The 25,588-nt window shown below is 41.6% G+C and overlaps 1 protein-coding gene and 1 pseudogene across 1 annotated transcript; one reads left to right on the top strand and one right to left on the bottom strand.

Annotated features, from left to right (window-relative positions):
• Positions 1–158: 158 nt before the first annotated feature.
• On the top strand, positions 159–12,923 carry LOC129834633 (growth arrest-specific protein 2-like; annotated as a pseudogene).
• Positions 12,924–12,992: 69 nt separating this feature from the next.
• On the bottom strand, positions 12,993–24,798 carry LOC129834630 (transmembrane protein 178B-like). Its single transcript, XM_055899805.1, has 4 exons — positions 24,093–24,798; positions 19,031–19,144; positions 18,411–18,548; positions 12,993–16,409 (listed from the first exon to the last, which is right to left on the bottom strand). The coding sequence occupies exons 1-4, from the start codon at positions 24,493–24,495 to the stop codon at positions 16,162–16,164; spliced, it is 903 nt and encodes a 300-aa protein (XP_055755780.1). The 5' UTR covers positions 24,496–24,798; the 3' UTR covers positions 12,993–16,161.
• Positions 24,799–25,588: the final 790 nt, after the last annotated feature.

The following is a 25,588-nucleotide window of genomic DNA, read 5'->3' as shown; positions in this document are numbered from 1 at the left end:
AGAAATGTCGCATCACAAATAAGCTCTCCAACTCCCTCCTTTGATGTGACATATTCAAATGTTGCAAATCTAGAAAAATGACAATACAGAATATTTTAAATATGAATGAAATATAACATTAACAGCTTCTTTTCCTCCTGTCCTGCAGGCAAAAGAGGAGGGAACCATGAACAGTCCGGTGGAAACAGAGGACGACAAATACAGTCCAATACATCTCACTGGGCTCAGAATATGTTGCCCCCTCAGTCCCAAACAGCACCACAATGGGCCTGGTCTGGAGAGCCCACAGCAGTACACCAAATGGCTCCCCAGCCGCCACGAGGCCAGTCTGCTGCCCATGAGAGAGGACCTGGCTCTCTGGCTCAACATGTTTCTGGGTAGGGTGACCTTCACATGGTTTTTATGTTGTTACGAAACACCTGCAACAAACCTGTAACCATCTTGGAGTTTGGGGCTTTTAAAACACTTTGAACAAGGAATGTGACTAAGATAATGTGATGCATTGGTTTAGCTCAATTCTTGTGCAACATAGGCCTATTTTTGTCATTTCTGAACATCAATTAGAATGTCACCCAATGACATACAGGTTATGCGAGGACATGAAATTGGATCATACTTTTTATATTGGATAATGGGGACAAAGCTATTGGTTGGTGTTCTGAACTGGAAAGGCACACATGAACCCAAATGCTTGAAATACTCCTGCATGTCTGGTCACTGAAAGGAACCCTGTTAAGATATTATTGGAAGGAAGTCAGGAAGGGCCTGAACATGTCACAGCCTGTTGGGGAGATGACTAGATAATATCCATCCCTCACGCATAGGGATCGACTTGCAACAATGCAAAGCCACACATAGGTATTTTCTAGGTCTACAACCAGGAAGTTTGCATGAGAATGACGTTGTTAGTAATAAGGTCCCATTAACAAGGCAAATGCTTCAGTTGAATATGGCATAATAAAAATGCATTACTCCAGATCAACGCCCTTATCATTATTCACAAATAATGCTGGAGCAGTATAGTACATCTGTGTCATCGCAGTGAGTAGTACCCTCAGGACAAAAACACCTGTGTAATGACATATAATGCTCTACATGATCAGTATGTAGCCACTATATAGTCACTTATCATGTACATTTTTTTTTTTTTATAAAACATTATTATCAGATGTAAAGCACACAATGATGTAAGACAACTATTTGATGTCAAATGGGCTCCCCTTTCTGTGATCTGTTTAGCATGGTGTTGGTGACTGACATTTCTCACCACAGACTCTGGGGTCACGGCTGACAGCCTGATGGACAGGCTGGATAATGGGGTTCTGCTGTGCCAGCTGGCCTAGGAGCTACAGGAGAGGATGATCCAAGCCAGTAATGGCAAGGTAACATACAAACATACATGACCATAGACAGCATACATTAAATGATCACAGTTAAGAATATTGATCTTTCATCAACTTACTTATGCCATACAGATGTCTGTATTTCAGTGGCTCAGTCTAAAAATGCGATCTGCAATTGAGCTATCTCTGGTGTACATTTGGTGTATTTTTTATTATGTTGAAACCTAGCCATCACTTGAAAGTAGACAATAAAGGACAGAATGTTTCACTGAGTGTCTCTGGTTTTGAAGTCACCATCTGTGGTTCTCCTCACCCCTTCTCAGAGTGCTGCTGCTGCTGATACTGATACTGACTGAGAACAGCATTATGCCACGCTTCATTGTCATTCTTGAATTGTGTTTACTAGTAACTGTTTCCTAAGTTTATAAACAAAATTACTCAATATTGTTTATAATCTTACACAGAATCTGCCCAAGTGCTGGTTGTTGGAGTTACTTTCTATGGTTCACATCTGACTAGACATAAATAAATAAATAAATAAATAAAGGCCCAAGTTTTTTGTTTTTAAAATATTGTTCAACAGCTGATGAAACCAACACTGTAAAAGTGTGAAAACATTTGATCAGTGTTATTTCCTGATATTTGCTGGTTGAAAATACAATCTACACAGGACCTTGTAATCAGCAGGTTTTGCATGGGTGGAGTTTCGGCTTGCCTGGTGACATCACCAGGCGGTTAATTAGGTAAAGGCCCAGTGCAGTCAAAAATGTGATTTTCTTGTGTTTTATATACATTTCCACACTATGAGGTTGGAATAATACTGTGAAATTGTGAAAATGAGGATAATGCCATTTTAGTGTAAGAGCTGATTGAAAAGACTGCCTTAAATTACAGCCTGTTATGGTGGGATGGAGTTTTGGTGGTAAATTAGTTAATAGAGCAATAACAAAGAGAATTCCAAACCTCCCTGGCATTAACAGTTAATTTTCAGTTTGCCCCCCCCCCCCCCCCCCCCCCCATTCAGACCACTCCCAGACAGTCCTAGCAAAATTCTAGCTTGAGAAATAGTTTTTTTACTAAAAAGCTATTTCTGTTTCTTTTGGAAACTGTTTATGGAAAACTATTACAGTAAGGTACTTAATTGTTATCCAGAAATTATTTGATATTGACATAAAAATGGCTGCATTGGGCCTTTAAGAAAATAATTGAGGCTAAGAGGATAATGTAGTGGGATTGACCCCAAATTGTTCGGGGATTGACCCCGAACAAAGCAGTTAGCCACTGTTCCTAGGCTGTCATTGTGAATAAAAATGTGTTCTTAACTGATTTGCCTAGTTAAATAAAATAAAAATAATATATATATTTTTTTTAAAGAGCTGTTATTAATAATTATAATGCACTAATATACCATGTTATACACTGAGTAGAAAAAAACATTAAGAACAGCTGCTCTTAGACATAGACTGACCAGGTGAAAGCTATGATCCCTTTTTAATGTCACTTGTTAAATACACGTCAATCAGTGTAGATGAAGGGGAGGAGACAGGTTAAAGAAGGATTTTTAAGCCTTGAAACAATTGAGACATGGATTGTGTATTCAGAGACTGAATGGACAAAACAAAAAATATAAGTGCCTTTGAACAGGGTATGGTAGTAGGTGCCAGGCTCTGTCAAGAACTGCAATGCTACTGGGTTTTTCATGCTCAACAGTTTCCTGTGTATATCAAGAATGGTTCACCACCCAAAGGACATCCAACCAACTTGACAACTGTGGGGAACATTGGAGTCAACATGAGCCAGCATCCCTGTGGAACGATTTCGAAGGTGTTCTTAATGTTTGGTATACTCAGTGTATTGAGCTGAATCGGAGTATTGACACTGACTTGGTGATTGTCCCTGTGTATTTTCCCCAGCCCTTCGTCCGCAGGGTGATTCAATGGCGAGCTGATGCTACTTCTGGCTCTTTCTTTGCCCGGGACAACGCTGCCAACTTCCTCTACTGGTGTCGGAAGATTGGTGTGGATGAGACTTACCTGTTTGAGTCTGAAGGTTTGGGTGAGTGCCTACTTGCTTGTCCATCTCCGTCTGGTACTGACAGGACACAAATCTGTACTTAAACAGCCAATATCCATCAAGTTGTCTAAGAGAGAATCTGTAAATCTCTGTCAGAGTCAACAAGATTAACTCATGAACACTGCAATGGTGTGGCTAATTGGCAACAGACCCTACAGTTAGTTCATTAACACACTTCTGCCGATTCTAATCTGAGCTCAGGATGTGCGACGTCCAGAGATTTACCAGAGATAATCTTATTGAGAAACAATACACGTCATACACGTCACAAGAACATATGCTTTTAAAACGTTCCCGATCCCTATCCCATCTCTACTCTCATCCATATATATACTCTCATACCCTCTTATCAGACCATGGGAGGCCTCTGGCAGTAGTCTCTGGAATGGTTTCTTTCTTGTGCCTGTTCTGGATTAGTAGCCTTTCCCCTGTGGAAAGACTGTGCTGTGTCCCATTGTCCTCTTCTCTGTCCTGTAGAAGCATGGCCCCACTGGGAAAACACTCCAGTGTCACCTGTCTTTGTCCTCCACTGACTCCCTAGCTTTGATCTGTGACTGTCACTATGAGAACGCCAGCCATGCTTCCTCACTAGCTGTAGAGGATTTAGCGAGTGGGTGAGATGGTTTAAAGGGAATGAAAGAGACAGATGTTCAGGTGGAGCTGGAAAGCAGGTCAGCTCACAGTGCTAGCTGACTCTGTACCTTGAATAGAGGGATGATATATCTTCTTCTCTGACTTGGATTGTCTTGTCTTAGGATCATGTATCACTCATTCACCTCTGTTTCTGTTTGATGCCTTCAGTACTGAGGAACATGGGAGACTAGTTATTGCATGTTGACCACATTTAGTGATATTAACTGTGTGTGCGGTATACCTATTCCACCTGGGCATGTTCCTGCATGGGCATGCGTGACACTGAGAGTGTTCATGTGTATGTTTAACTACCATACACATCAGTTTGCCCCCTAGTCTGACTAAACTGGCTTATTGGTGAATTGCACTCAGAATGATAGGACATGTACATATGACTGCTGTATTTTTCAATATTTATGTTTAACAGGAATTTTAAAGTCATTCATACTGTATATTTTCATACGTACGTAATTGCTTAAATTGTTGTACTTCAACGTACAACTCCATGTAAGTGTATACTGTGTATTTGTGGCATTATGTCTGCTCTACTCTATTCCTGCTTTCTCTCCTCCCGCTTCCCTGCTGCATCCCTGGTGTAGGGATGGATTTACAGAATAGAGCAATGACAAGGAACTTCATTGCCAATTTCAAAGATCAAAGGTTACCTATGGACACTGTCGGGAGGTGTGTCCAATGTGTCTCACATTTGAACTATAATACCATAACTTTTCCCATTTTTTTGTGTTTTGGTGGTGCTTCCTTTTCATGTTAGGCTACTGGGAGAAGTTAATTTCACTACACAGTATATCCATGATTCCTTTCCCTCCAAAACAAAACCACACCTTCTGTCCCTGTGAAATGAAATTACATGTTTAGAACAAGATGTGTTTTGATAAGTATTTTAATCACTTTGGAGAGCCTAACTTTGAAGACTACGGATGATTACAGGCATTAAGCGTGCTGTGTTTAGCCTGCATGCCCACGTTTTCTTTACACACGTGTCTAGTGCCTACAGGGATTTGAGTTCAGCTTCAACAATAGCTGGGCGCTGGAGAAAGGCATAACCCCTCCTGAGTCCTCACTGACATTCACCCGTATTCAAAATGCTGCTCTTGGTTTCATTTTCCTCACAGATAATGTCCTGTTTTATCTTTGCAAGCAGCTGAATGATACTCGTTGTTAATCGGTAGCATGTGTGATGTTTGTGGTTCTTGAAATGTAAACACATATTCAATTTTGTCTGTGTGCCTCCTGATATTCAAATAGCTTGGTGCAGGATGAAGGCTGTTTTGTGTGTCCTGACATTCTGACAGTCTGTGTGGTTTGTCATGGACGTTCATGTAAACGCACATTTAGCTGCTGTTCATGTCCTCAGGCTTTACAAATGAATATGACAGTATTTGTTTAGCCATGACATGTGTTGTGTGTACTTTATGGGCAGTGCTCCACAAACAACCTCGGGAGGTGTGTCTCTGTCTTATGGAGCTGGGAAGGATTGCAGCCAGGTGAGTTGTCATGACTCTGTGTACATCATTCCCTCAGAGACTTGCACAACCGCGCTTTTCCCAGTTCATGGAATCTTTCTTTACTAACCGTCTAACAGTCGTGGTGTCTCACTGACTCACTCTCAGCTATGGTGTGGAGCCCCCAGGGTTGGTGAAGCTGGAGAGAGAGATAGAGAGGGAGGAGGGAGGGTCTCTCACCCCATCATCACCTCTGGCCTTCCCCTTCCCCTCACCCACAACTCTTCACTTGATCTTACCGCTGCTCCGTGCTCCTACACCCCCTGCTTCTGTAACCCCACCTCCCAGTCCAAGCCCACCCCCTTCCCAAGCCCCAGTAGACCCTACTTCTCCAACTTCCATCTCATCCTCGTCAACCACCACTAGCACAACTTCCACTCAAACCTCATCTGTTACCATTGTCACAACCTCCACTGAGACCCCTCCCACAACACCAATCACAGATACTATCTCATCCCTGAGCCTTACAGAGACCCCTATCTCCCCCTCTCCACCTCCTCCTTCACATCCTCCGCTACTGCCGTCACCACCATCACCCTCTCCCTCACCTAAGCCCAAGGCGCGTCGTCCAAGCAAATCTTCTGCTAAGAAAACGCCAAGCACATGCAACTTGTTGGATGACATAGTAAGTACCTACTCTCAAATAGGCCTAAAGTAACCATGAATTACCCATCAATGTAATGAGAAATACAGTAGCTAATCAGTGTCATCTTGCCCCACTGACTGTATCGTAGGAAAGATCTTAAGTATTGACCTAGTCTAGCACACCAGACTTCCTCTCCAATTGTTTAGCAAACATTCTTAGCGGTGATAATGCTGGTAGGTATAGCCTACGGGTAGGACGAGGTTATGTCTTTGTTTGCTTTATCTGAGAGATGTTTTGTGTTTCAGGTGAGAAACATTATCGAGGACCCGCCATGCAGCTGCCCCACTAAGTTCCCTGTGGAGAAGCATCCTAAAGGACGCTACCGTGTCGGGGAGAAGGTCCTCTACGTACGAGTATGTCAAAACCCCTTCCTTCACCCTAATTGTCGGGGTTAATAAACCTCAGGCATTTGCGTGAAACCATGGAAGTAGATTATATTTATATTGTTCTATACAGCAGTGAGTGACATTATTTATAGGACACATACTGTATGGACATAAACATTAATTTAAACCAACAACCACATAAGGAAATGTAAGGATTTTAATTTGTTGGAATTGACTTAATACCAACATATTACATTGTTTGCATTTCTTTATGTGTTTGTTTTTTAATCATGTGATATTTAAGAATGTTGATTGACATATATTGAGCAATGAGGGTATGTTTGCTGCACTAAGCTGCAATAAGTGGGAATCTATAGAGAAGAACTTGTTCCAGGCAAAGCCCCATGGGATACAGGGTTGCTTGGCAACGGTAGACTGAGTTCACACCCTCTAATGGGAAAAAAATATTATTAAAACATGCCCAGTTTTGTATTTCTTGATTTGTCTTAATATGTATTGAATGTGTCTTACTAATAAGTTATTCTATATTATTTTGTTAAACAAGAAGTGAAATCTTAGCTATAATGTAAAATTAACATTTATACTTGATTATATTCAAATACACATTTTACTCAGTTGCTCCATATCTAATATATTCTGAAATGGACTATTCAATTCCATAGCCAATTTACCAATAATTGGATGTGGTCGAACTCTATGGTCTCAATGAACCAGAAATGCATCAATTGCTTCCTCAGTGGAAGCTTTCCCTATATGGCCTTGACTGACACTGTAGCATCATCTGTCTGCTGTCCACACTGAGCTGACAGACCAAATCGTATGTTGTTTCTCATCTTTTGGGGACAATTGGTCACCAACAGAAGACTGTTTTAATGCTCAGTTAATGTTATTGAAATCCATTGGCTTAGAATGTGTTACTCAATAACAGTATGTGATTTAGCTGTCTTTGTCAATAAACTGACACGCTGAGTTACAACTGCACTCCTATTTTTCTTCCCTGAGCAACAGATGACTTATTTTTACTGCCCATTTAGATATAATGGCTGCCTTAGACTCACTGAACACCTGTTTCTCAGTAATAGTCAAATGTCTAACATGGGAAACATACCCTTACGCCACATCAAAGAAAATGGAGGTCATAAAAATGGATAGCCAAGGGATGTTGTTGGTTTATGGCCAAGTTCAGTGAGGCTGTATGTTTAGGACGAACATTTACAAAATTGAGAAATATGCGTACCCTGACGGTTTCATGCTCAGGGTATTGTATTTTTCCTTTCTTTCATCCTTCAGTGTTTCTCAGCAACCAAGGTCAAATGACTGGGGTTTGGTTGCATGTCTGTTGAAGCTCTGTATTTTTCCTGATGCCCTCCCCTAAACACACTTTGGCTTATTTTAGTCTTCTGTGGTTTCCTGAGCATAACTGCTAATTACAGATTTAATTACAGCAGCATGGACTTGTGCCAGGCTACGTTACTTTTTTCATTTTAGATTGTCTGTGTGCCCAACATCTCCATCCTAACTGTTATTACTGTACAGCAGAGGTATTCAACCGTGGGTCTGCAGCCCATGTACCGCAGGGGGTCCGAAAAAAGATAAATAAAAAATACTATAAAAAAGTGATTGTATTTAATTGTATTAATTCAATGTTTTTAAGAATATTACTAGTGGCCTCCCGGGTGGCGCAGTGGTCTAAGGCACTGCATCTCAGGGCTAGCTGTGCCACCAGAGATTCTGGGTTCGAGCCCAGGCTCTGTCGCAGCCGGCCGCGACCGGGAGGCCCATGGGGCGATGCACAATTGGCCCAGTGTCGTCCGGGTTAGGAAGGGTTTAGCTGGTAGGGATATCCTTGTCTCATCGCGCACTAGCGACTCCTGTGGCGGGCCGGGAGCAGTGCACGCTGACCAGGTTGCCTGGTGTACGGTGTTTCCTCCGACACATTGGTGTGGCTGGCTTCCGGGTTGGATGTGCATTGTGTCAAGAAGCAGTGTGGCTTGATTGGGTTGTGTTTCGGCGGACGCATGGCTCTTGACCTTCGCCTCTCCTGAGTCTGTACGGGAGTTGCAGTGATGAGACAAGACTGTAACTACTACCAATTGGATACCACGAAATTGGGGAGAAAAAGGGGTAAAAAAGATATATATATTTAAAAAAATAATATCACTAGCAACAACAGAATGAATGCATTGTGAATAACAAAAAAAGAAGAGAATATATATATACTGTATATTATTGTCATCCACACCAGAAAAGAGCATATCTTATTTTCTTTCTAATGTCACCTAATGTATGATGGGGGTCCCTGGGTCGCCGGTTGCCTAGGAGGAGGTTCCTGGGCAAGAAAAGGTTGAAGACCCCTGCTGTACAGCACTACCTGTAGGATACAGAGTCCTTTCTCTCAATCACTAAAAACAGACTTCTCTTCTCTGTATGAATAGAGCACTACAGTCCACTCCCCTGTAAAGATGTTACCTGTGAATGTGTGGAGTGATGCCCTGATAACCCCTGTATGTCTGTCTGGATGTATGAATCATTTGATGTTTGCTTGGCTTTTTAAAGAGCAGAATCTATTGATTACTAAGACCAAGTCATTAGTGGTGTGATTTAATCAGACAGCTCATTGAAGCCTGGCCTTGTATGACACCCCCCCTCTCCACTGGAGATTTTTCAATCATGCTAGCCCTGGAGGGCTCCATGCAGCATTCTCAGCTGTTGAAGAAAGGAAGGCTTTTCTTCTCCAAGCCCAATTAAGCACCAGGCTTTATAGCAGGGATGGTAACTGTTTCTGGCACTGAAAAGAAGGGAGACATTAAAACCTCTCACTTCCATTACTTCCTATTTCCATCAGAACACATAGGAGCTTTGTTTGGTTTGCTTTATATTTTAGCAGTGGTCTGACTGCTATAAAAAGAAGACATATCTCCATTTAAGCAATCATTAAAGTTCTATGGGGTTACCTAAAAGAAAAAAGTAGTTTCATTTAAGAATAAGTAGGAGACTGTGGTTAGGTCATACTAAAGTCCCTGCACTTTTTGCATGTGACAAGATCCTCCCGTAGAGTGAGATACATGTGAATTTCTCCAATACAATTACTCCATCTCTCATGTAATGACCAGTGCAATCACAATAATCTTTCCTCAGAAGGGAATGGTTAAAGCATGGCCCCTAGTGGATGATGGGTGAAGGCCTCTTCTCCATTAGCATTCTCATGAATCTTTCAACAACAAACGGGAGGAGAGAGAATCAATAGAGCTGCCAGGGAAGGAGGACACAGGGGAATCAAGCAGTCAGCTTATGGGCTGGAGTAAAGGCACACATGTGGGGGGGCAGGGGCTGTTAGAATGAATCTGATTATATCGAAGAAGATGTCTGCCGCAGGGGGTTGTGTGCACAATTGCTGAGAAAGTCTACTTGCATAATTCCACTATGTGAATATTGAGTTTTGAGAGCCATAACAGTCATAACATATTTTGACTAGTATTCTGAGTTGACTAGTGTTCTGTTACATATGTAATTAATTAAATACAGTCACCCAAATATATTTTCCTCATAGAGCTCTTGAAATATAGTGCTTTTGAGAGACTACTGAAAAGACAAATCCTTATAGCCTACAGTATTTTATCCCACATTTGTATGGACAGCTCTTACCTAAGGTTGATGAATGGAAAAAACATAAATAGGTGTTTCCCTCCACTGCTCCCTCCCTCCCTCCCTCTTACCCTTGTGTTCGTGTGTTATGTCAAACTTGACCCCTCTGTCAGCAATAACATTTTAATCTGCCGGTGGACAGCTGAGGCAAATCACGTTTTAGGGGCTCCTTGGGTTGGTAAATGGGATTACCAGGCATTGTCTGTGTGCACGTGGGTGCTTGTGTATGTGCGTGTGTGTATTCACTTACACCCCTCCACCGTCCATCTCGCCATTAGTATGCATAGTGGAGGATAGGAGGCGTATAGCAGGGGTGTAAATCTGCTTGTATTATCACATTCTTAATGGTTCCATAATGAAGGGGTTATGGGCGATAAGGAAGGAGGGGGTGGGCTGGTGTTGACAGGACGGAGGGCCAGGCAAAGGCCTCTTGGGAATCTAGATGTCTGTGTGGAGCTACAGCTTTGTAAAGAGACCGCGGTCTCTATTTCGCTGCTTTAATTTTCTTACAATCTGACTGTATTATTTGAGAGCTGTTGCCATGGTAGCGTCAGATTTGCACCAGACCAGCGGGTGATGTGTAGAGGAAGGTGTCTATGCAGTAGTTGTCAGAGGGCTTGATTTAAAGAGTGCTGATGTCTGTGTTTGCCTGCTATCACGGGTGTTCTAAGTGTAACTATGTACATGGTGACTTCACAACAACGTACTATTTATGAATGCTGGGTTCTCTGTGTGCGTGCCCGTGCGTGCATGTCTGTGGATTAGTCCACTGCATGTGCTCAGCTGGCGTCATGAGGCAGTGTTTCATTTGGCTTAATGAGATTTTGACAAAGCTGTCTCTTTCTATGGCTCAGAGATCATTTGACTTTCATGAGAGCTGTTACACAGGCAGAAGGAACAGGTCAATATTTGATTGGAAGGGTATCTTCTCTTGGCTCAGGGGGGTCATACAAGAGCAGTTTCAGTCTGGGGAGTAGATCATAACATTTTCCAAGGTTATTATGCCTTGGCCTACTTGAAATCAGACATAGGTGAAGGGGGATTCAAAACCAAGCTAGGTACTGAGCAACAAACAAGTACTTTTGTTGTGATATGGTTGAATTGGTTAAGTTGCTCAAATGGAATAGCAGTCATGGGTTTTATTGTACCTGCTGTTTCTGACTTTCCCCTCCATCTTGTTCTTCCTGCAGATGCTGAATGAGCGTCATGTGATGGTGCGCATCGGGGGAGGCTGGGAGACCTTGGGATGTTACATGCTGAAGCATGACCCCTGCCGGAGTCCACCGGTCACCCCGGTCAGGACCTGTCGGGCCAAAGGAAAGTCCCCCAACATGAAGGACTTCTCACCACTGTCACCAGACAGCTACATGGTGGTGGGGGCACACTACCGTGCCAAGAAATAAAACATGAATCTGTTCAACCATAACAGATAACTGACACCACAACCTAGCAATGAAGCGTCCTGGTTATTCTGAGCATATCAAGGTTTTTTTCTGGAGATTTATTTGAATGAAAGCTATTGCCTAGTGACCAGAGGTGTGTAATAAATATATATATATATCTGGTAGGTTGGGTTTAGTGGCTCACATGTATGTAGAAAGGTATATTTTATCATCTAAAGGAATTCAACAAAATACCTGGTATGGTGTTATTTTTAAGATTAGTTTGAAAAAGTGATATTATCTGTAAAAATCTATCCTGTCGTCTTTAAAAGAGTTGATCCAGAAAGGCTAGTATAGCTGAGGGTTAATGGTGTTTATAAATGTATTTTAATATGTTGGATGAGGGCTCATCTCAAGACTGTCCAGTCATTTCTCTATAAGAATTGTTTTATTGTACTAAAATAGAGAAGACGAGAGAGGGATCATTTATTAAATGTTTATTTTTCAGTATTTTATGTATATTTTGGAATGTACTCTGATTGCATATCATGTAATGACATCACATGTTTACCTTTTTTCATGCCCATGTAAACTATGAATTTATCTGTAGTCAGTTGTTCGATGGTTAGCTGCTACCCTGCAGCCTTGACTCTTCCGAAATGACTGGAATTAACACGACAGAGGACATAGCCAGAAAATACCCAACTCTCCTCTAGGTGGCACTGTGTCATAAGCAATAGATGGGACAAGCAACACCTAGCCCAGGGTTTCTTAGCCTTTATGGCTGCATTTAGACATGCGACATAATTATGATATGTGTTTGACCAATCAGATCAGCCCTAAAGATGATCTAATGTGAAAAGATCTGTGATTGGTCAAAAGACCTATTGGTGGGAAAAAAGATCAGAAATGGCCTGCCTGTCTAAACACAGCCTAATATTATTACAGGGAATTCATCCACTGAGGTCCACTTAAAGTAAGTCTAGCATTTGGACTAAATCAGTGTCAGCTCACTAACTGACAGATGTCAGCAACATCGATGGGATTGTTTTTAAAACCTCATAAATGCTGTATTAGTTTGGAGAATGAATATGTGCTACACACTGATGAAAGACAAACTGAGATGGATGATGGTGTTTTTTTATTGTGAAATCGTGGCAATCGTGTAATTCCTCTGAAAAATGAGCCACATGTCCAACCAAAACTTTACTGCAGTGGTTGCAAGAACCATAACAGCCTATTTGATTATAGTCTCCGTGGGTGTGAAATAGTGTACATGTAAGCCCAGATGGGCAGTTCACAGGAAGAGCTTTACCTAAGCTCAGTGTTTTTCTGTTGTGACATAGGATGACATAGACATCTAAAATACATGAAATATACAGACACAGTTGACTTCAGAATAGTATATTAATTACATTTTATTTCAGTAAAATAAATTAGATTAAAAAATGGACACAAATTTGAATACATTAAAAGAAATGAACCATAATGATCTCATGCGAGACTATAATGTATTTTAATAGTCTTTCTCCATCCTCGTGGATTGAACCAGTATAAATGACTTGTAGAAAATCATAGCAGTGCTACTTAAAGAGGTGCCACTTGAAATTGTGGCATTTATACAGTGTCCCACATTGCTCACGCTGAACACTTTCCAGTTCCTCATGAAACACTAGAAGTCCCAATAAGAGAAGTACTTAGCTGTCACTTTGCATTCAAGTTGTATATTGTGCTTACCCCTTCTCTCATTCTTTTTTACGTGGCCATTTTACTACTTTTTCCGAAATCTTGCTATGCTACCCAGATATTTCTCTATCAACCGGATTAGCAACAAAGCCTTTATCATTACTCAAACAACGCAATTGCAACAAATGTATTGTTTATTGTAGCAATTATCCATGCATTCAATCCCATTGGCCAATTTAGAGATCTAAGGGACAAAACCTGTACATGTGTGTTGATATAAGCTGGAGGAGAAGACTGTGGATGAGCTCAGAATGGCAGCAGAACACCACCAATATCCACAACTCTTTTACAAGTCTGAGGTGGTGCTACATGTAGTAACAATGTTGGGATGTTTCACTTTGTAGTCACTTTGAGGCAATGTTTTTATCTACAGTCAAATACTAATTCACTGGAAAGGTTATAGCTCATCACCTCACCTCATAACACTGCTGAAAAAGTGTCACAATGAGTGCTTTTTTAAATATAGGTAACAAAACAGTGTTACTTGAGTACTCTGTACTCACAAAACACATCAATTCCATTTTACCTGTAATTCCATCTTAATTCATGTGCAGTGCTAGCCTCCGAAGCCTGCCTGAACCCAGACCTGCCACAAACAAACTCCCAACATGGCCTGAGTTTCATCCCAGACCCTTTATGTAATACACAAGTCTGCTTGTATAATTATTATACGTCTCAAGTCTTGCGAGAACTGTACATTAATCAAATGTTACCCAAATGAGGGCCTTTTGACCTCTCCTTGTCTCTATGAATTGCAAAGGGGACTCTGCAAAGGGCCAGTAAGACTGCCTGTTGCCTAGGGCAAAAGTGGCACTGAAATTAAGAAATGGTGAGCTCCCTCAATTCATTCAGGAAAGTGGTCGACTCAATAGGGATCCTTCATACTGAAGTGACGCAGATGATGCTTTAACAGGACATCATGTTGTCTGCTTACAAGATGCCACATTATTGGTCTTGTCTCCAAGAGACCTAAGCTGATTCCTAGTCTCCACCTACTGAGGAAGAATACAAAGAACAGCTATGGGCAAGAGCAGACACCCCTGCCTCAAACGTGAGGACAGAAGGATTGGTAGACTGGAAAAAACAACATACCAGCGGTGTTACTGATGTAAACATAATATTAAGTATGACTTTTTACAGCCCTACTGCTCTCTCAATGTAAATCTCAACATTACTCATTTTCACTTACAGAAGAATATTAACAGAAATGTTAATGTTGAATAAGACATGTATTCAATGATAAACTTTAACAGAAGCTTTGGGAATCTATGCTGTGCAAATACCGGCATTTTGCAGCAATTCACACAAACCAAATCACTTAATGCATTGATACTTGCTACATACAATGTTTTGTGCTATGTGAAGGTTTTTGTGCCAGAATACATTAAATGCAAGTCCAACACTGGTGTCTGCCGTTCAATTCCTGCCAAATCCAAGACGGCAGGTATTGTCACTTATAACTGTAAATTACTGTCTGTCATTGTTTCTAAGTTTGAATGTGTTACCAGAAGGTTACATTTTTTTACATTGAACCCCGTCCTTCAACATACAATATTTACTGTTTCTTAAAGGTCCAATGCAGATGTTCTTATTTCAATATCAAATCATTTCTGGGTAATAATTAAGTACCTTACTGTGATTGTTTTCAATTAAAATAGCTTCTTAGCAAAGAGCAATTTCTCAAGCAAGACTTTTGCTTGGACGTTCTGGGAATGGTCTGAGTGGGGAGGGGGAAACTGATCAAACAGTTCTTACACTAAAATGGCATTATCAGCATTTCACAGTATTTTCCAACCGCATAATGTGGAAATATATATAAAACACAGACAAATCACATTTTTGACTGCACTGGACCTTTAACTGCCTCTGCTACTCTCAAACAGTACTTAATGCGCCTTGCGATCACTCTTATTCTTCTAATCATGAAGCATACAATTTATTCCGGCAAACAACATCACTGAAGACCCAAATTGCCATTGTTACCTCGAAACAAACAGAAAAAAATTCTTATTCAAGAGTTACTTTATACAAACAATGACCTGAATCTACGTAGAGATGCATTTGTACATACTGAATCATAGAAGCGCTGAAAGATTTGCTCTTCAAAAGCACAGTTCTGTATTTTATCTTTCTGTTCCACCCCTGCCATTTCCAGTTTGTGCTCTTGGTTCTCTGCTGCAAGAAGCAGGTTTTAGGCTTAAACTGTAAAGTCCTTCCTAGGGATAATGCTTCCTAGGGATAATGTTTGACATCAGTCAGCTGATTCAAAACAACGGACAGTTTATGCCAGCATAATTTTTGTTGCGAACAATAACAAACACAGTACAGACCACCCGACTAAAAGAGGAATGATGACAGGATGCTCTGCCACGTTTTCTTGTTTGTTGGTTTGTTCCATTTAGAGATGCTTGTAGTTTCTTTCTAAGCTTTTGGACTGTGTTCTGTGTTGTGTGTGTTAAAAGAGAGCACCATTTTAAGACAATTCCTCTTGAAAACTAAAACAGACAAACAGTCGCCTTTAGGCTGCCATAGAGTTAGTAGTCAAACGTTTAACAACAAAAAGGTCTTGCCATGTCCCAAAGTATTCTGGGGGCCATTGCTCTGTGTCTTAGATGTACAGTAAATAGTACAGTTTGATGTGGTTTGTCTTTGCTCTGTTCTCCCATGTACAATTTCTCTGGTACACTCATGATTCAGATGGATGACAGAGGTGGTATGGTCAGGGAAGGGGATGAGGTGAGATGGTGGTTGGACAAAAACGTTGGACGAAGTTGGATGGGTGTTGCTTATTTGCGAGCTTTGTGGGCCAGTCACACAGTCCCATCACACGGTTCCGTTTTCCTGTCTGGGCTTGTGGACGGTTGTACGGGAGGGGGTGCTTAGGGATGGGGCCAGGGTGCACAGGAAACCAGCCAGCAGAGTGAGGCCTAAGCCCCCCCAGGCACAGAACATGGACCAGCCGTAGCCATGGCTAATATCCTCTGGGAGGCCATACATGTAGCGTGGGTAACGCGACAGCTCAAAGTTGATGCCCGCCACACATGTACACAGGGAGATGATACAGCACGTTCCTGAGGGAGGACAAGGAGACAAACGGAAATGTATGGGATTCACAGAAACTTCAATGAACTATATACAGTATTATGTCATTCCTATGTTGGTAGGCCTAGTGGGTCAGCCAGACAATAAATGGTAACATCTTCACACTCCATTTACAGAGATGTCATGATTTATTGTACATCTTATTATATAAACCTATATGTGTTCACACATATACAGTGGGGCAAAAAAGTATTTAGTCAGCCACCAATTGTGCAAGTTCTCCCACTTAAAAAGATGAGAGAGGCCTGTAATTTTCATCATAGGTACACTTCAACTATGACAGACAAAATGAGAAGAAAAAAAATCTGAAAATCACATTGTAGGATTTTTAATGAATTTATTTGCAAATTATGGTGGAAAATAAGTATTTGGTCAATAACAAAAGTTTATCTCAATACTTTGTTGTATACCCTTTGTTGGCAATGACAGAGGTCAAACGTTTTCTGTAAGTCTTCACAAGGTTTTCACACACTGTTGCTGGTATTTTGTCCCATTCCTCCATGCAGATCTCCTCTAGAGCAGTGATGTTTTGGGGCTGTTGCTGGGCAACACGGACTTTCAACTCCCTCCAAAGATTTTCTATGGGGTTGAGATCTGGAGACTGGCTAGGCCACTCCAGGACCTTGAAATGCTTCTTACGAAGCCACTCCTTCGTTGCCCGGGCGGTGTGTTTGGGATCATTGTCATGCTGAAAGACCCAGCTACGTTTCATCTTCAATGCCCTTGCTGATGGAAGGAGGTTTTCACTCAAAATCTCACGATACATGGCCCCATCCATTCTTTCCTTTACACGGATCAGTCGTCCTGGTCCCTTTGCAGAAAAACAGCCCCAAAGCATGATGTTTCCACCCCCATGCTTCACAGTAGGTATGGTGTTCTTTGGATGCAACTCAGCATTCTTTGTCCTCCAAACACGACGAGTTGAGTTTTTACCAAAAAGTTCTATTTTGGTTTAATCTGACCATATGACATTCTCCCAATCTTCTTCTGGATCATCCAAATGCTCTCTAGCAAACTTCAGACGGGCCTGGACATGTACTGGCACTGCAGGATTTGAGTCCCTGGCGGCGTAGTGTGTTACTGATGGTAGGCTTTGTTACTTTGGTCCCAGCTCTCTGCAGGTCATTCACTAGGTCCCCCTGTGTGGTTCTGGGATTTTTGCTCACCATTCTTGTGATAATTTTGACCCCACGGGGTGAGATCTTGCGTGGAGCCCCAGATCGAGGGAAATTATCAGTGGTCTTGTATGTCTTCCATTTCCTAATAATTGCTCCCACAGTTGATTTCTTCAAACCAAGCTGCTTACGTATTGCAGATTCAGTCTTCCCAGCCTGGTGCAGGTCTACAATTTTGTTTCTGGTGTCCTTTGACAGCTCTTTGGTCTTGGCCATAGTGGAGTTTGGAGTGTGACTGTTTGAGGTTGTGGACAGGTGTCTTTTATACTGATAACAAGTTCAAACAGGTGCCATTAATACAGGTAACGAGTGAAGGACAGAGGAGCCTCTTAGAGAAGAAGTTACAGGTCTGTGAGAGCCAGAAATCTTGCTTGTTTGTAGGTGACCAAATACTTATTTTCCACCATAATTTGCAAATAAATTCATTAAAAATCCTACAATGTGATTTTCTGGATTTTTTTTCTCATTTTGTCTGTCATGGTTGAAGTGTACCTATGATGAAAATTACAGGCCTCTCTCATCTTTTTAAGTGGGAGAACTTGCACAATTGGTGGCTGACTAAATACTTTTTTGCCCCACTGTAGCTCTCTCTCACACACAAGCACATATACCCACAACTACTGTAGTCTACACAATGCATCAAACAAAGACACACACGCACACACACACACACACACACGCACACGCACACACACACACACACACACACACACACACACACACACACACACACACACACACACACACACACACACACACACACACACACACACACAGAGAGGAGCCAGCTCTTACCTCCCATGAGAAAGAGTAGTCCAGCTACATACTGCATGAGGTCATGCTGCTGACAGCAGCCCAGCACTCCGATAATCCAGCCAAACAGGATGATGGACACGGCCATGCCCACAAAGCCAGCCGTCATCCTGCGTAGATCTGCACCAACAGACACACACCTCCGTCATTTTAGTGGACAAAGAACAGTGGAGTTCAGAGCAGGAGGCCCAGTGGGATCTACAGCATGCACAGTACAGAAATGCAATGTCTGCACAATCATATTCTCGGCATATGCTACATCGAAATATTCCTGACACAAATAGAGCCATACACCCTTACAAATCCCTGTCACTTCCTTCATAGAACCATGTAATCTTCCTTATCTTTTTGAAGGATATCAAAACTAGAGAGGGCAACAGGGAGGGGTGAACAGCGATAACAAGAAGATGAAATTGCTCTCGATGGCCGCCACTTTAAATGTATTTGATCCTGAGATAACAGTTAGAGAGAAAGAGAACTAGAGAGATAGACAGAGAGAGAGAAAATGATTGAACACAGGGAGAGTCCAGACATACTGTACAGCCAGTAAGACATCCATTAGATAGACAGACAGACAGTCAGACAGACAGGCTCAGACTTACGGAGTGCATGCCACTCATCCTGACGGATGGTCTTGGTGATGTTGATGGGTAAATTCCGCGGAAGGATGGAGGAAGAGTAGTGATACTTGACTGGGATGCACCGCTGAATCAATCCTGAAGAAAAGAGTTTATGATTATGATAGAAACACAGTCTTGATAAGATCTTGATAAAACAGACTGCTTTGCAGACAATAAACTCAACCACACTGAATATGGTGACTCAGTTAAGCATGTAGACACTACAGTAGTTCTAAAAGAGAAAGATTGTTATGAGTCCTTTGTGTCACTGTGAATGATGTCATCATGCAATATCCTCAGTGTGCCTCTCAAAGTGAGAGACAGCTAGCTGTGATTCAGGGCAGAAACAGCATCCGGCATCATTCATGTAGATCAGCCTCTAATTATCTCTCAGTGCGAGGTGGGTATCCAGACTAATTATTACAACAGGAAGAGACGAGAGTTGCATTACTGTTTCATCATATCACTGCGATGAGATAGACCACCTATGCTCAAATTATTGCAAATATCTTCACATATTCCTGGATGTTGTGTACTGTAATTATTGTGGTTGATTTACCAACAGTTACTTGTTAGATCAGGGAGAAGGGAGATTTATGTTGTAATGTGTTCATGACGTGGTTTTGTAAGTGTGGAAGAAGACCCCTGCCATAAAGCCTAGTCAGTCACCATGAACAGAAAAGGCTATATGGTTCTGGCATAAACAAGAGGAAGAATCAAAAAGGAAAACATGAGCTAGTGTGAATGTTCAAAAAAGGGGTTGACAAGGATTAGCATTGAGTTCACTCAGTTCAGAGTACAGAAATACATAATTCATTGTTCTCATGTTCGGTGGGTTAGCACAATACATCCAGATGAGCGGTGGGACATTTATGTCCCATGACTACTTCTGCAAAATCTAACATTGTGTGAGCCTCAAGATCAAGAGCTATGGATGGAGACCAATTTACTAAGCACTTGCTCAGTAGCAGATCTGACTACCTACTCGCTAATATTATTTGATACATTTTAGGTCAAATGCAGCAAAAACAAGTAATCAAATGTGAGAACCCAATGTTGAGGCAGGGAAATCACCAACACATTGGTATTGACCTACCAAATGTGATAGAGTTGTCAAAAGTCACAATGTGAAGCTCCACTCTTAGAACACCTGGACTTCAGCTGCAAACATTCAGCTATATGAAGCTAAGGAAGTCAAAAGTACTGTACGCAGGCTAAAATATGGAGCCAACAGTTCACACCCTCATATGGAACTATAGCAGCCTGAGAGAAGAAATAGACATTTCTGGATTGGGTTCCATGTCCCAGTTACTGAGGAGAATCTATAGTATTGGCCAAATTAATCACTTTCAATGTGCTCTGGTCTCATAGTGGGGTGGTAGCCAGATCTGTTTGTGCTTAAGCCAACTCATCTGTCGTTTGTTTTCATGCCATAGATGTAGCATTGAATCACAAACATATCTGGCTAGTGGCTACCCCCTGGTCCCACCAGGTTACTTATATCAGTATTACTGTGATGGTGGTATACAGACCTACTAACTTCACTATAGAGACACTTTGAGGTGGGAGTTGGGAGGTGTCTGCAGATGCAGACCAACTCATCATTCTGATAAACAAGGGAGCAACTAGAGAGAATATCATGTTGTCCAGTGGGCCTATGTGTCTCAATGCAATTCAACCTGAGGATGTAGTGGATATAGTTGTCAATTTATGATATGCTACAGATTACCTTATTCTATCAAAGAAATCAGCTCACTTTCTCACAATTCTGACAACAGTTACCTCAGCATGAGGGTCGTTCCACCAATTCGGTGCCTTTTGAGAAGTGTAACTTTAGGATGATATATTTTTTTGCTTTCACCTAATTGTAGCATTCTGTCATTAAGACCACATGTTCAACTTAATTAAAATAAAAATCTCAAGTTAAATAAAATAAATGACTGTAGTAAGTGCCTAATAAGTGCCAGGGTTGACCATAACAGGGTTGAAGTCAGCATACATCCACGTATGACATGGGGAATGGAAGATTGTTGTGCGAAACAGAGAATGGCAATTAAATGCAAGCTACACCCAAAAAAATGACATTGTTAAAACATTTCTAGGGTTGACGTGATATGCTCGACCCGCTCAGTTTTCCACCACAAAACAGGCAAAAAAAAAGGAGAACCAGCTCACCTGCTTTTACACTATGATTTTACTATAGATGGGATGGTTGTTTAACAAAATGCATGCACAGCTATGGGGCAAAGCAGACAGGGTTGGCTTAGATTGTTGACAACACGTAAACTATATTTCCTTTCCAAAGTTTATTGAAAACAAATACATTTGCACAATGAGCACTTACTTGTTGTTTCTCAAATAGATCGTTACAGTTGTTGGTTAGCTAGCCTGTTTGGGAAAGGCGTGCCGCTAGCGGGACACCTCGACACATCCGGTGAAATTGCAGAGCGCAAAATTCAAATTACAGTATTATAAATATTTAACTTTCAGAAAATCACAAGTGTAATACATCAAAATGAAGCTTAACTTCTTGTTAATCCCGCCGCTGTGTCAGATTTCAAAAAGCCTGTACGGCGAAAGCAAACCATACGATTATCTGAGAACAGCGCCCAGCACACAAAACCATACAAACATTTTCCAGCCAAGTAGAGGAGTCACAAAAGTCAGAAATAGCGATAAAATTAATCACTTACCTTTGATGATCTTCATATGGTTGCACTCACAAGACTCCATGTTACACAATAAATGTTTGTTTTGTTCGATAAAGTCCCTCTTTATGTCCAAAAACCTCAGTTTTGTTGGCATGTTTTGTTCAGTAATCCATTGGCTCAAAGGCGGTCACAACAGGCAGACGAAAAATTCCAATAGTACCAGTAAAGTTCGAAGAAACATGTCAAACGATTTTTATAATCATCATAATCATTCCTCATAATATTTCAACCGGACAATAGCATTGTCAATATGCACCAAACAGCTCTGGGACTTTCCACTGTCCACTCATTCAAAGTGGTAATTCTCCATCATTTTTCAGAATAACAGCCTGAAACAATGTCTAAAGACTGTTCACATCTAGTGGAAGCCATAGGGAACGCAATCTGGGTCATATCCCTTTATATGGTGGATAGGCTTTCAATGGAAAAACACCGATTTCAAAATAATGGCACTTCCTGGATGGATTTTCCTCAGGTTTTCGCCTGCCATATCAGTTATGTTATACTCACAGACACTATTTTAACAGTTTTGGAAACTTTAGAGTGTTGTCTATCCAAATCTACCAATTAAATGCATATCATAGCTTCTGGGCCAACAGGCAGTTTACTTTGGGCACCTCTATCATCCAAACTACTCAATACTGCCCCCGGTCCCAGAAAGGCTAGCTAGAAAATTTGAGCCATATTGGCATAGAAATGACATCAGTCAAAACACCTCAAAACAAGATCTGGTATCAAGAACAAGATACAACTAGCTGAAATGAGCCACCTGTGATTCCCCACATGGCAGCTTGTCATTGTCCTTAGCTGGCCATCCAGAATAACAACACAGACTTCTGCCCCATTGAATCGCGAGCATCGTTTTCGTGACGTTGTCAGCTAACCCATCTATTAGGGACTGCGGTTGAAAATTAGCCGGCTGGCTAAAACTGGCACTTTTACTGCATTGTTGATTAATGTGCACTGTCCCTGTAAAAATAAAATAAACTCGACTCAACTATTAGATGTTCAATGTTTTGAAAAATGAATAGTTTCACCATATAAGAACGAGAGCTCAGTTCACGTAACAGGGTTGACCTTAAAATGAGGGTCGGACGTAAAATAATCACTAATCACATAAAATAAATAATAATGTTCAGAAATTATTTTTTCAACGCAACAAAAATAATTAGGGCTTTACGATGATGCTGAAAACCTGGATACATTTTGGGGTCAAGTGGGTTAAAATCTTCCTAGAAGTCACCGAGGGTGCATAGATGGACATGTCAAAATGCTGAATATTGTCACCACAGTCTTTATTCTTGATAAAAATGTAAAGATGTATTCAATATAACAGGCTTTTAAAATTCACCATTCAACAATTTCTACTTAAAATATCAAAGGGATGCAAAAGGAACTTTATTTTCGTGGAACAACCCATGAACATGTATGTTTTCACTGTCCTCTAGGCCTACTCTGGACAGTTTGAATCTGATTGAATACATTAGGAAAACATCCTGGTAAACAAACATGCTATAATTTGTGGGGAATTCTCAAAAATATTCAGTGTCCTGAATTTCCTTGAACGAAGGTACTGTGTTTATGCTAACATTAATGCTGTTGTTCGCTCATCATTCGTCAGAATCTCAGAGTAGTCAGGCATGAACGCCTCATGGCATTGCACAGAAAGCCCTGCTGTTGTGTGTCGGACGAGGCCGTTCTGCGAGAGTTCCATGCACTGTGATTTCCTCTCTTGCAGCTCAAAATTCCCACGAAGCAGGATGTTTATCAATAATTCAGTCATTGATCTTCTCTCGGTCTCCCCCGTGACAATCAACGCATCACCCATAACACATGATCTAGTATTTTAATGTAACAGATGCCAAATGCACTCAGCAAAATCGAACAGTCCAAATAGCACCTGAGACAAAACCGTTTCGCTTTTATAAGGGAAGACCCCCTTCCTCCGCGTTAATATGCTGCTGCTAGGCGAACGGACTGGGCGCAAAGCCTGAAAATAAATTCAGCACCATGGACAGCGCTGTACACACAAAGCTTACAAAATCGCAAGTGTCACGTCTTCGGTGTCACGTACACGACTGGCATTTCCATCTAGATGATTTACTGATTATTTATTTGCTACTGTAGTTTACAATGATGAACAAACGGCCCTCTTGTAAAATATTATTATGGCAACGGCCCTACAGTGGCAGTTATGAGCATCAGTTAATCCCATGCCCAGTGTATCAATATGATCGTGTTGAGCTTGGATCTGAGCATCAAGCTTACACTCAGTGAGCAGCATCAGTACCACACCAGGGCCTGATGTAGGCTATTAGCTGTAGCACCCTTACCTTTATATATGAGATCCTCTGTCTCCAGGTCAAATCCATCTCGATGACACTTTCTCCAGAGCCCAGAGATGGTTGAATTGAACTGGCGACTGCAGTGGGACTCCATAGCTGACGCTGCGGCCAGAAAGTGCCGTTTTTCCCTAATAAGAGGCTGTGCTCCGGCACTTGGACTGTTACCTTTCCTTTCAATGCCCTTTGGAGGCATCTGGAGGGGGAGATTGCTATTTGAGATATAGATGTACCCCGGGTCGTTTCTCTTGTTGGCGTAGTTTTTACACCTTTCTCGGTGTCTTCGCGCATCTGTCTCATACCAAAAGTCGGTGCAGATTGCCATGGCTAGCAACCCCAACGCACAGAACGCTAAGAACAGCCCACTGCTGGTTAAAATTTTCATGGCGGCCATCTTCCCCACTCGATGGAGAGCCCAGACAGTCGCGAGAAGAATCCTCGGCTGCCGTGATGGTACCCCGTGTCAAAAATCCCGAAGGCGCTCACACCCTCATGGAGCTCTGGACAGCAAACATGATGGACGCCCCGGGTCTCTTGGGCTAGATGCTGTCTATTGTTGTCGTGCGTCCCGGCAGATGTGATGATTTTTCCACCATCTGTTTTGGTACTGGAAAGAGGAGAGGGGATGGATGGCGACCAATGCTGCGAGGAGTGGGTAGTGATGCAATGCACTCTCTCTCCTCTCGGGTTTCAGTAGGATGCGAAGAAACTAAGCACTGGCAATATATCTCCCGCAGGTTGTTCACTAATAATAATAATAATAATACTACTACTAGGGGTAAACATGTATGATTGATTAAATAGGAATACATTGTGTTAATATACGAATTATATCATATGTATTATTAGTATTGTTATTATTTGGGACATTGTGATCTGCTACAACTGTAAGGACCTGACACAGTTGTTTAACTATCATATTAAGTATATATATTGGGCCATGTTTTATGTATCATGAAGAAACATACACATGCACATGGACCACATGCTGGATCAAAACCTATTTGTAACCCAACATATTTCATTCCAAGCCTTTTCTGTGCACAGTTGACAAACACACTGAGACAGGTGCGAGTTGAAATTCAATTGGACCCAGCACAGCAATGATTGGTGTCTTTGTTTACAAACTACCACAATCCAGGTTTGATTGAATTGAGCCCACAGCCTATCAATATAGTGAAGTTTCAATGTATAAAACAACATGGAGACACACTGACCAAGGGTTTCCAAAGGCCTACATCAGGGCTCTCCAACCCTGTTCCTGGAGAGCTACTGCTCTGTAGGTTTCCACTCCAACCCTAATCTAGCACACCTGCTTTAATAATTAGCTGCTTGATAAACTGAACCAGGTTAGTTACAACTGGGAATGGAGTAAAAACCAACAGCAGGATAGCTCTCCAGGAACACGGTTGGAGACCTCTGGGCTACATGATAACAACATCAATATTTAAGATGAATCAAACTATATTCCTCCTTCACTCAGGCTC

This window comes from Salvelinus fontinalis, chromosome 35, assembly GCF_029448725.1.
Source record: "Salvelinus fontinalis isolate EN_2023a chromosome 35, ASM2944872v1, whole genome shotgun sequence".
NCBI classification, from domain to species: Eukaryota; Metazoa; Chordata; class Actinopteri; order Salmoniformes; family Salmonidae; genus Salvelinus; species Salvelinus fontinalis.
This window is presented reverse-complemented; position numbering and strand designations above follow the sequence as displayed.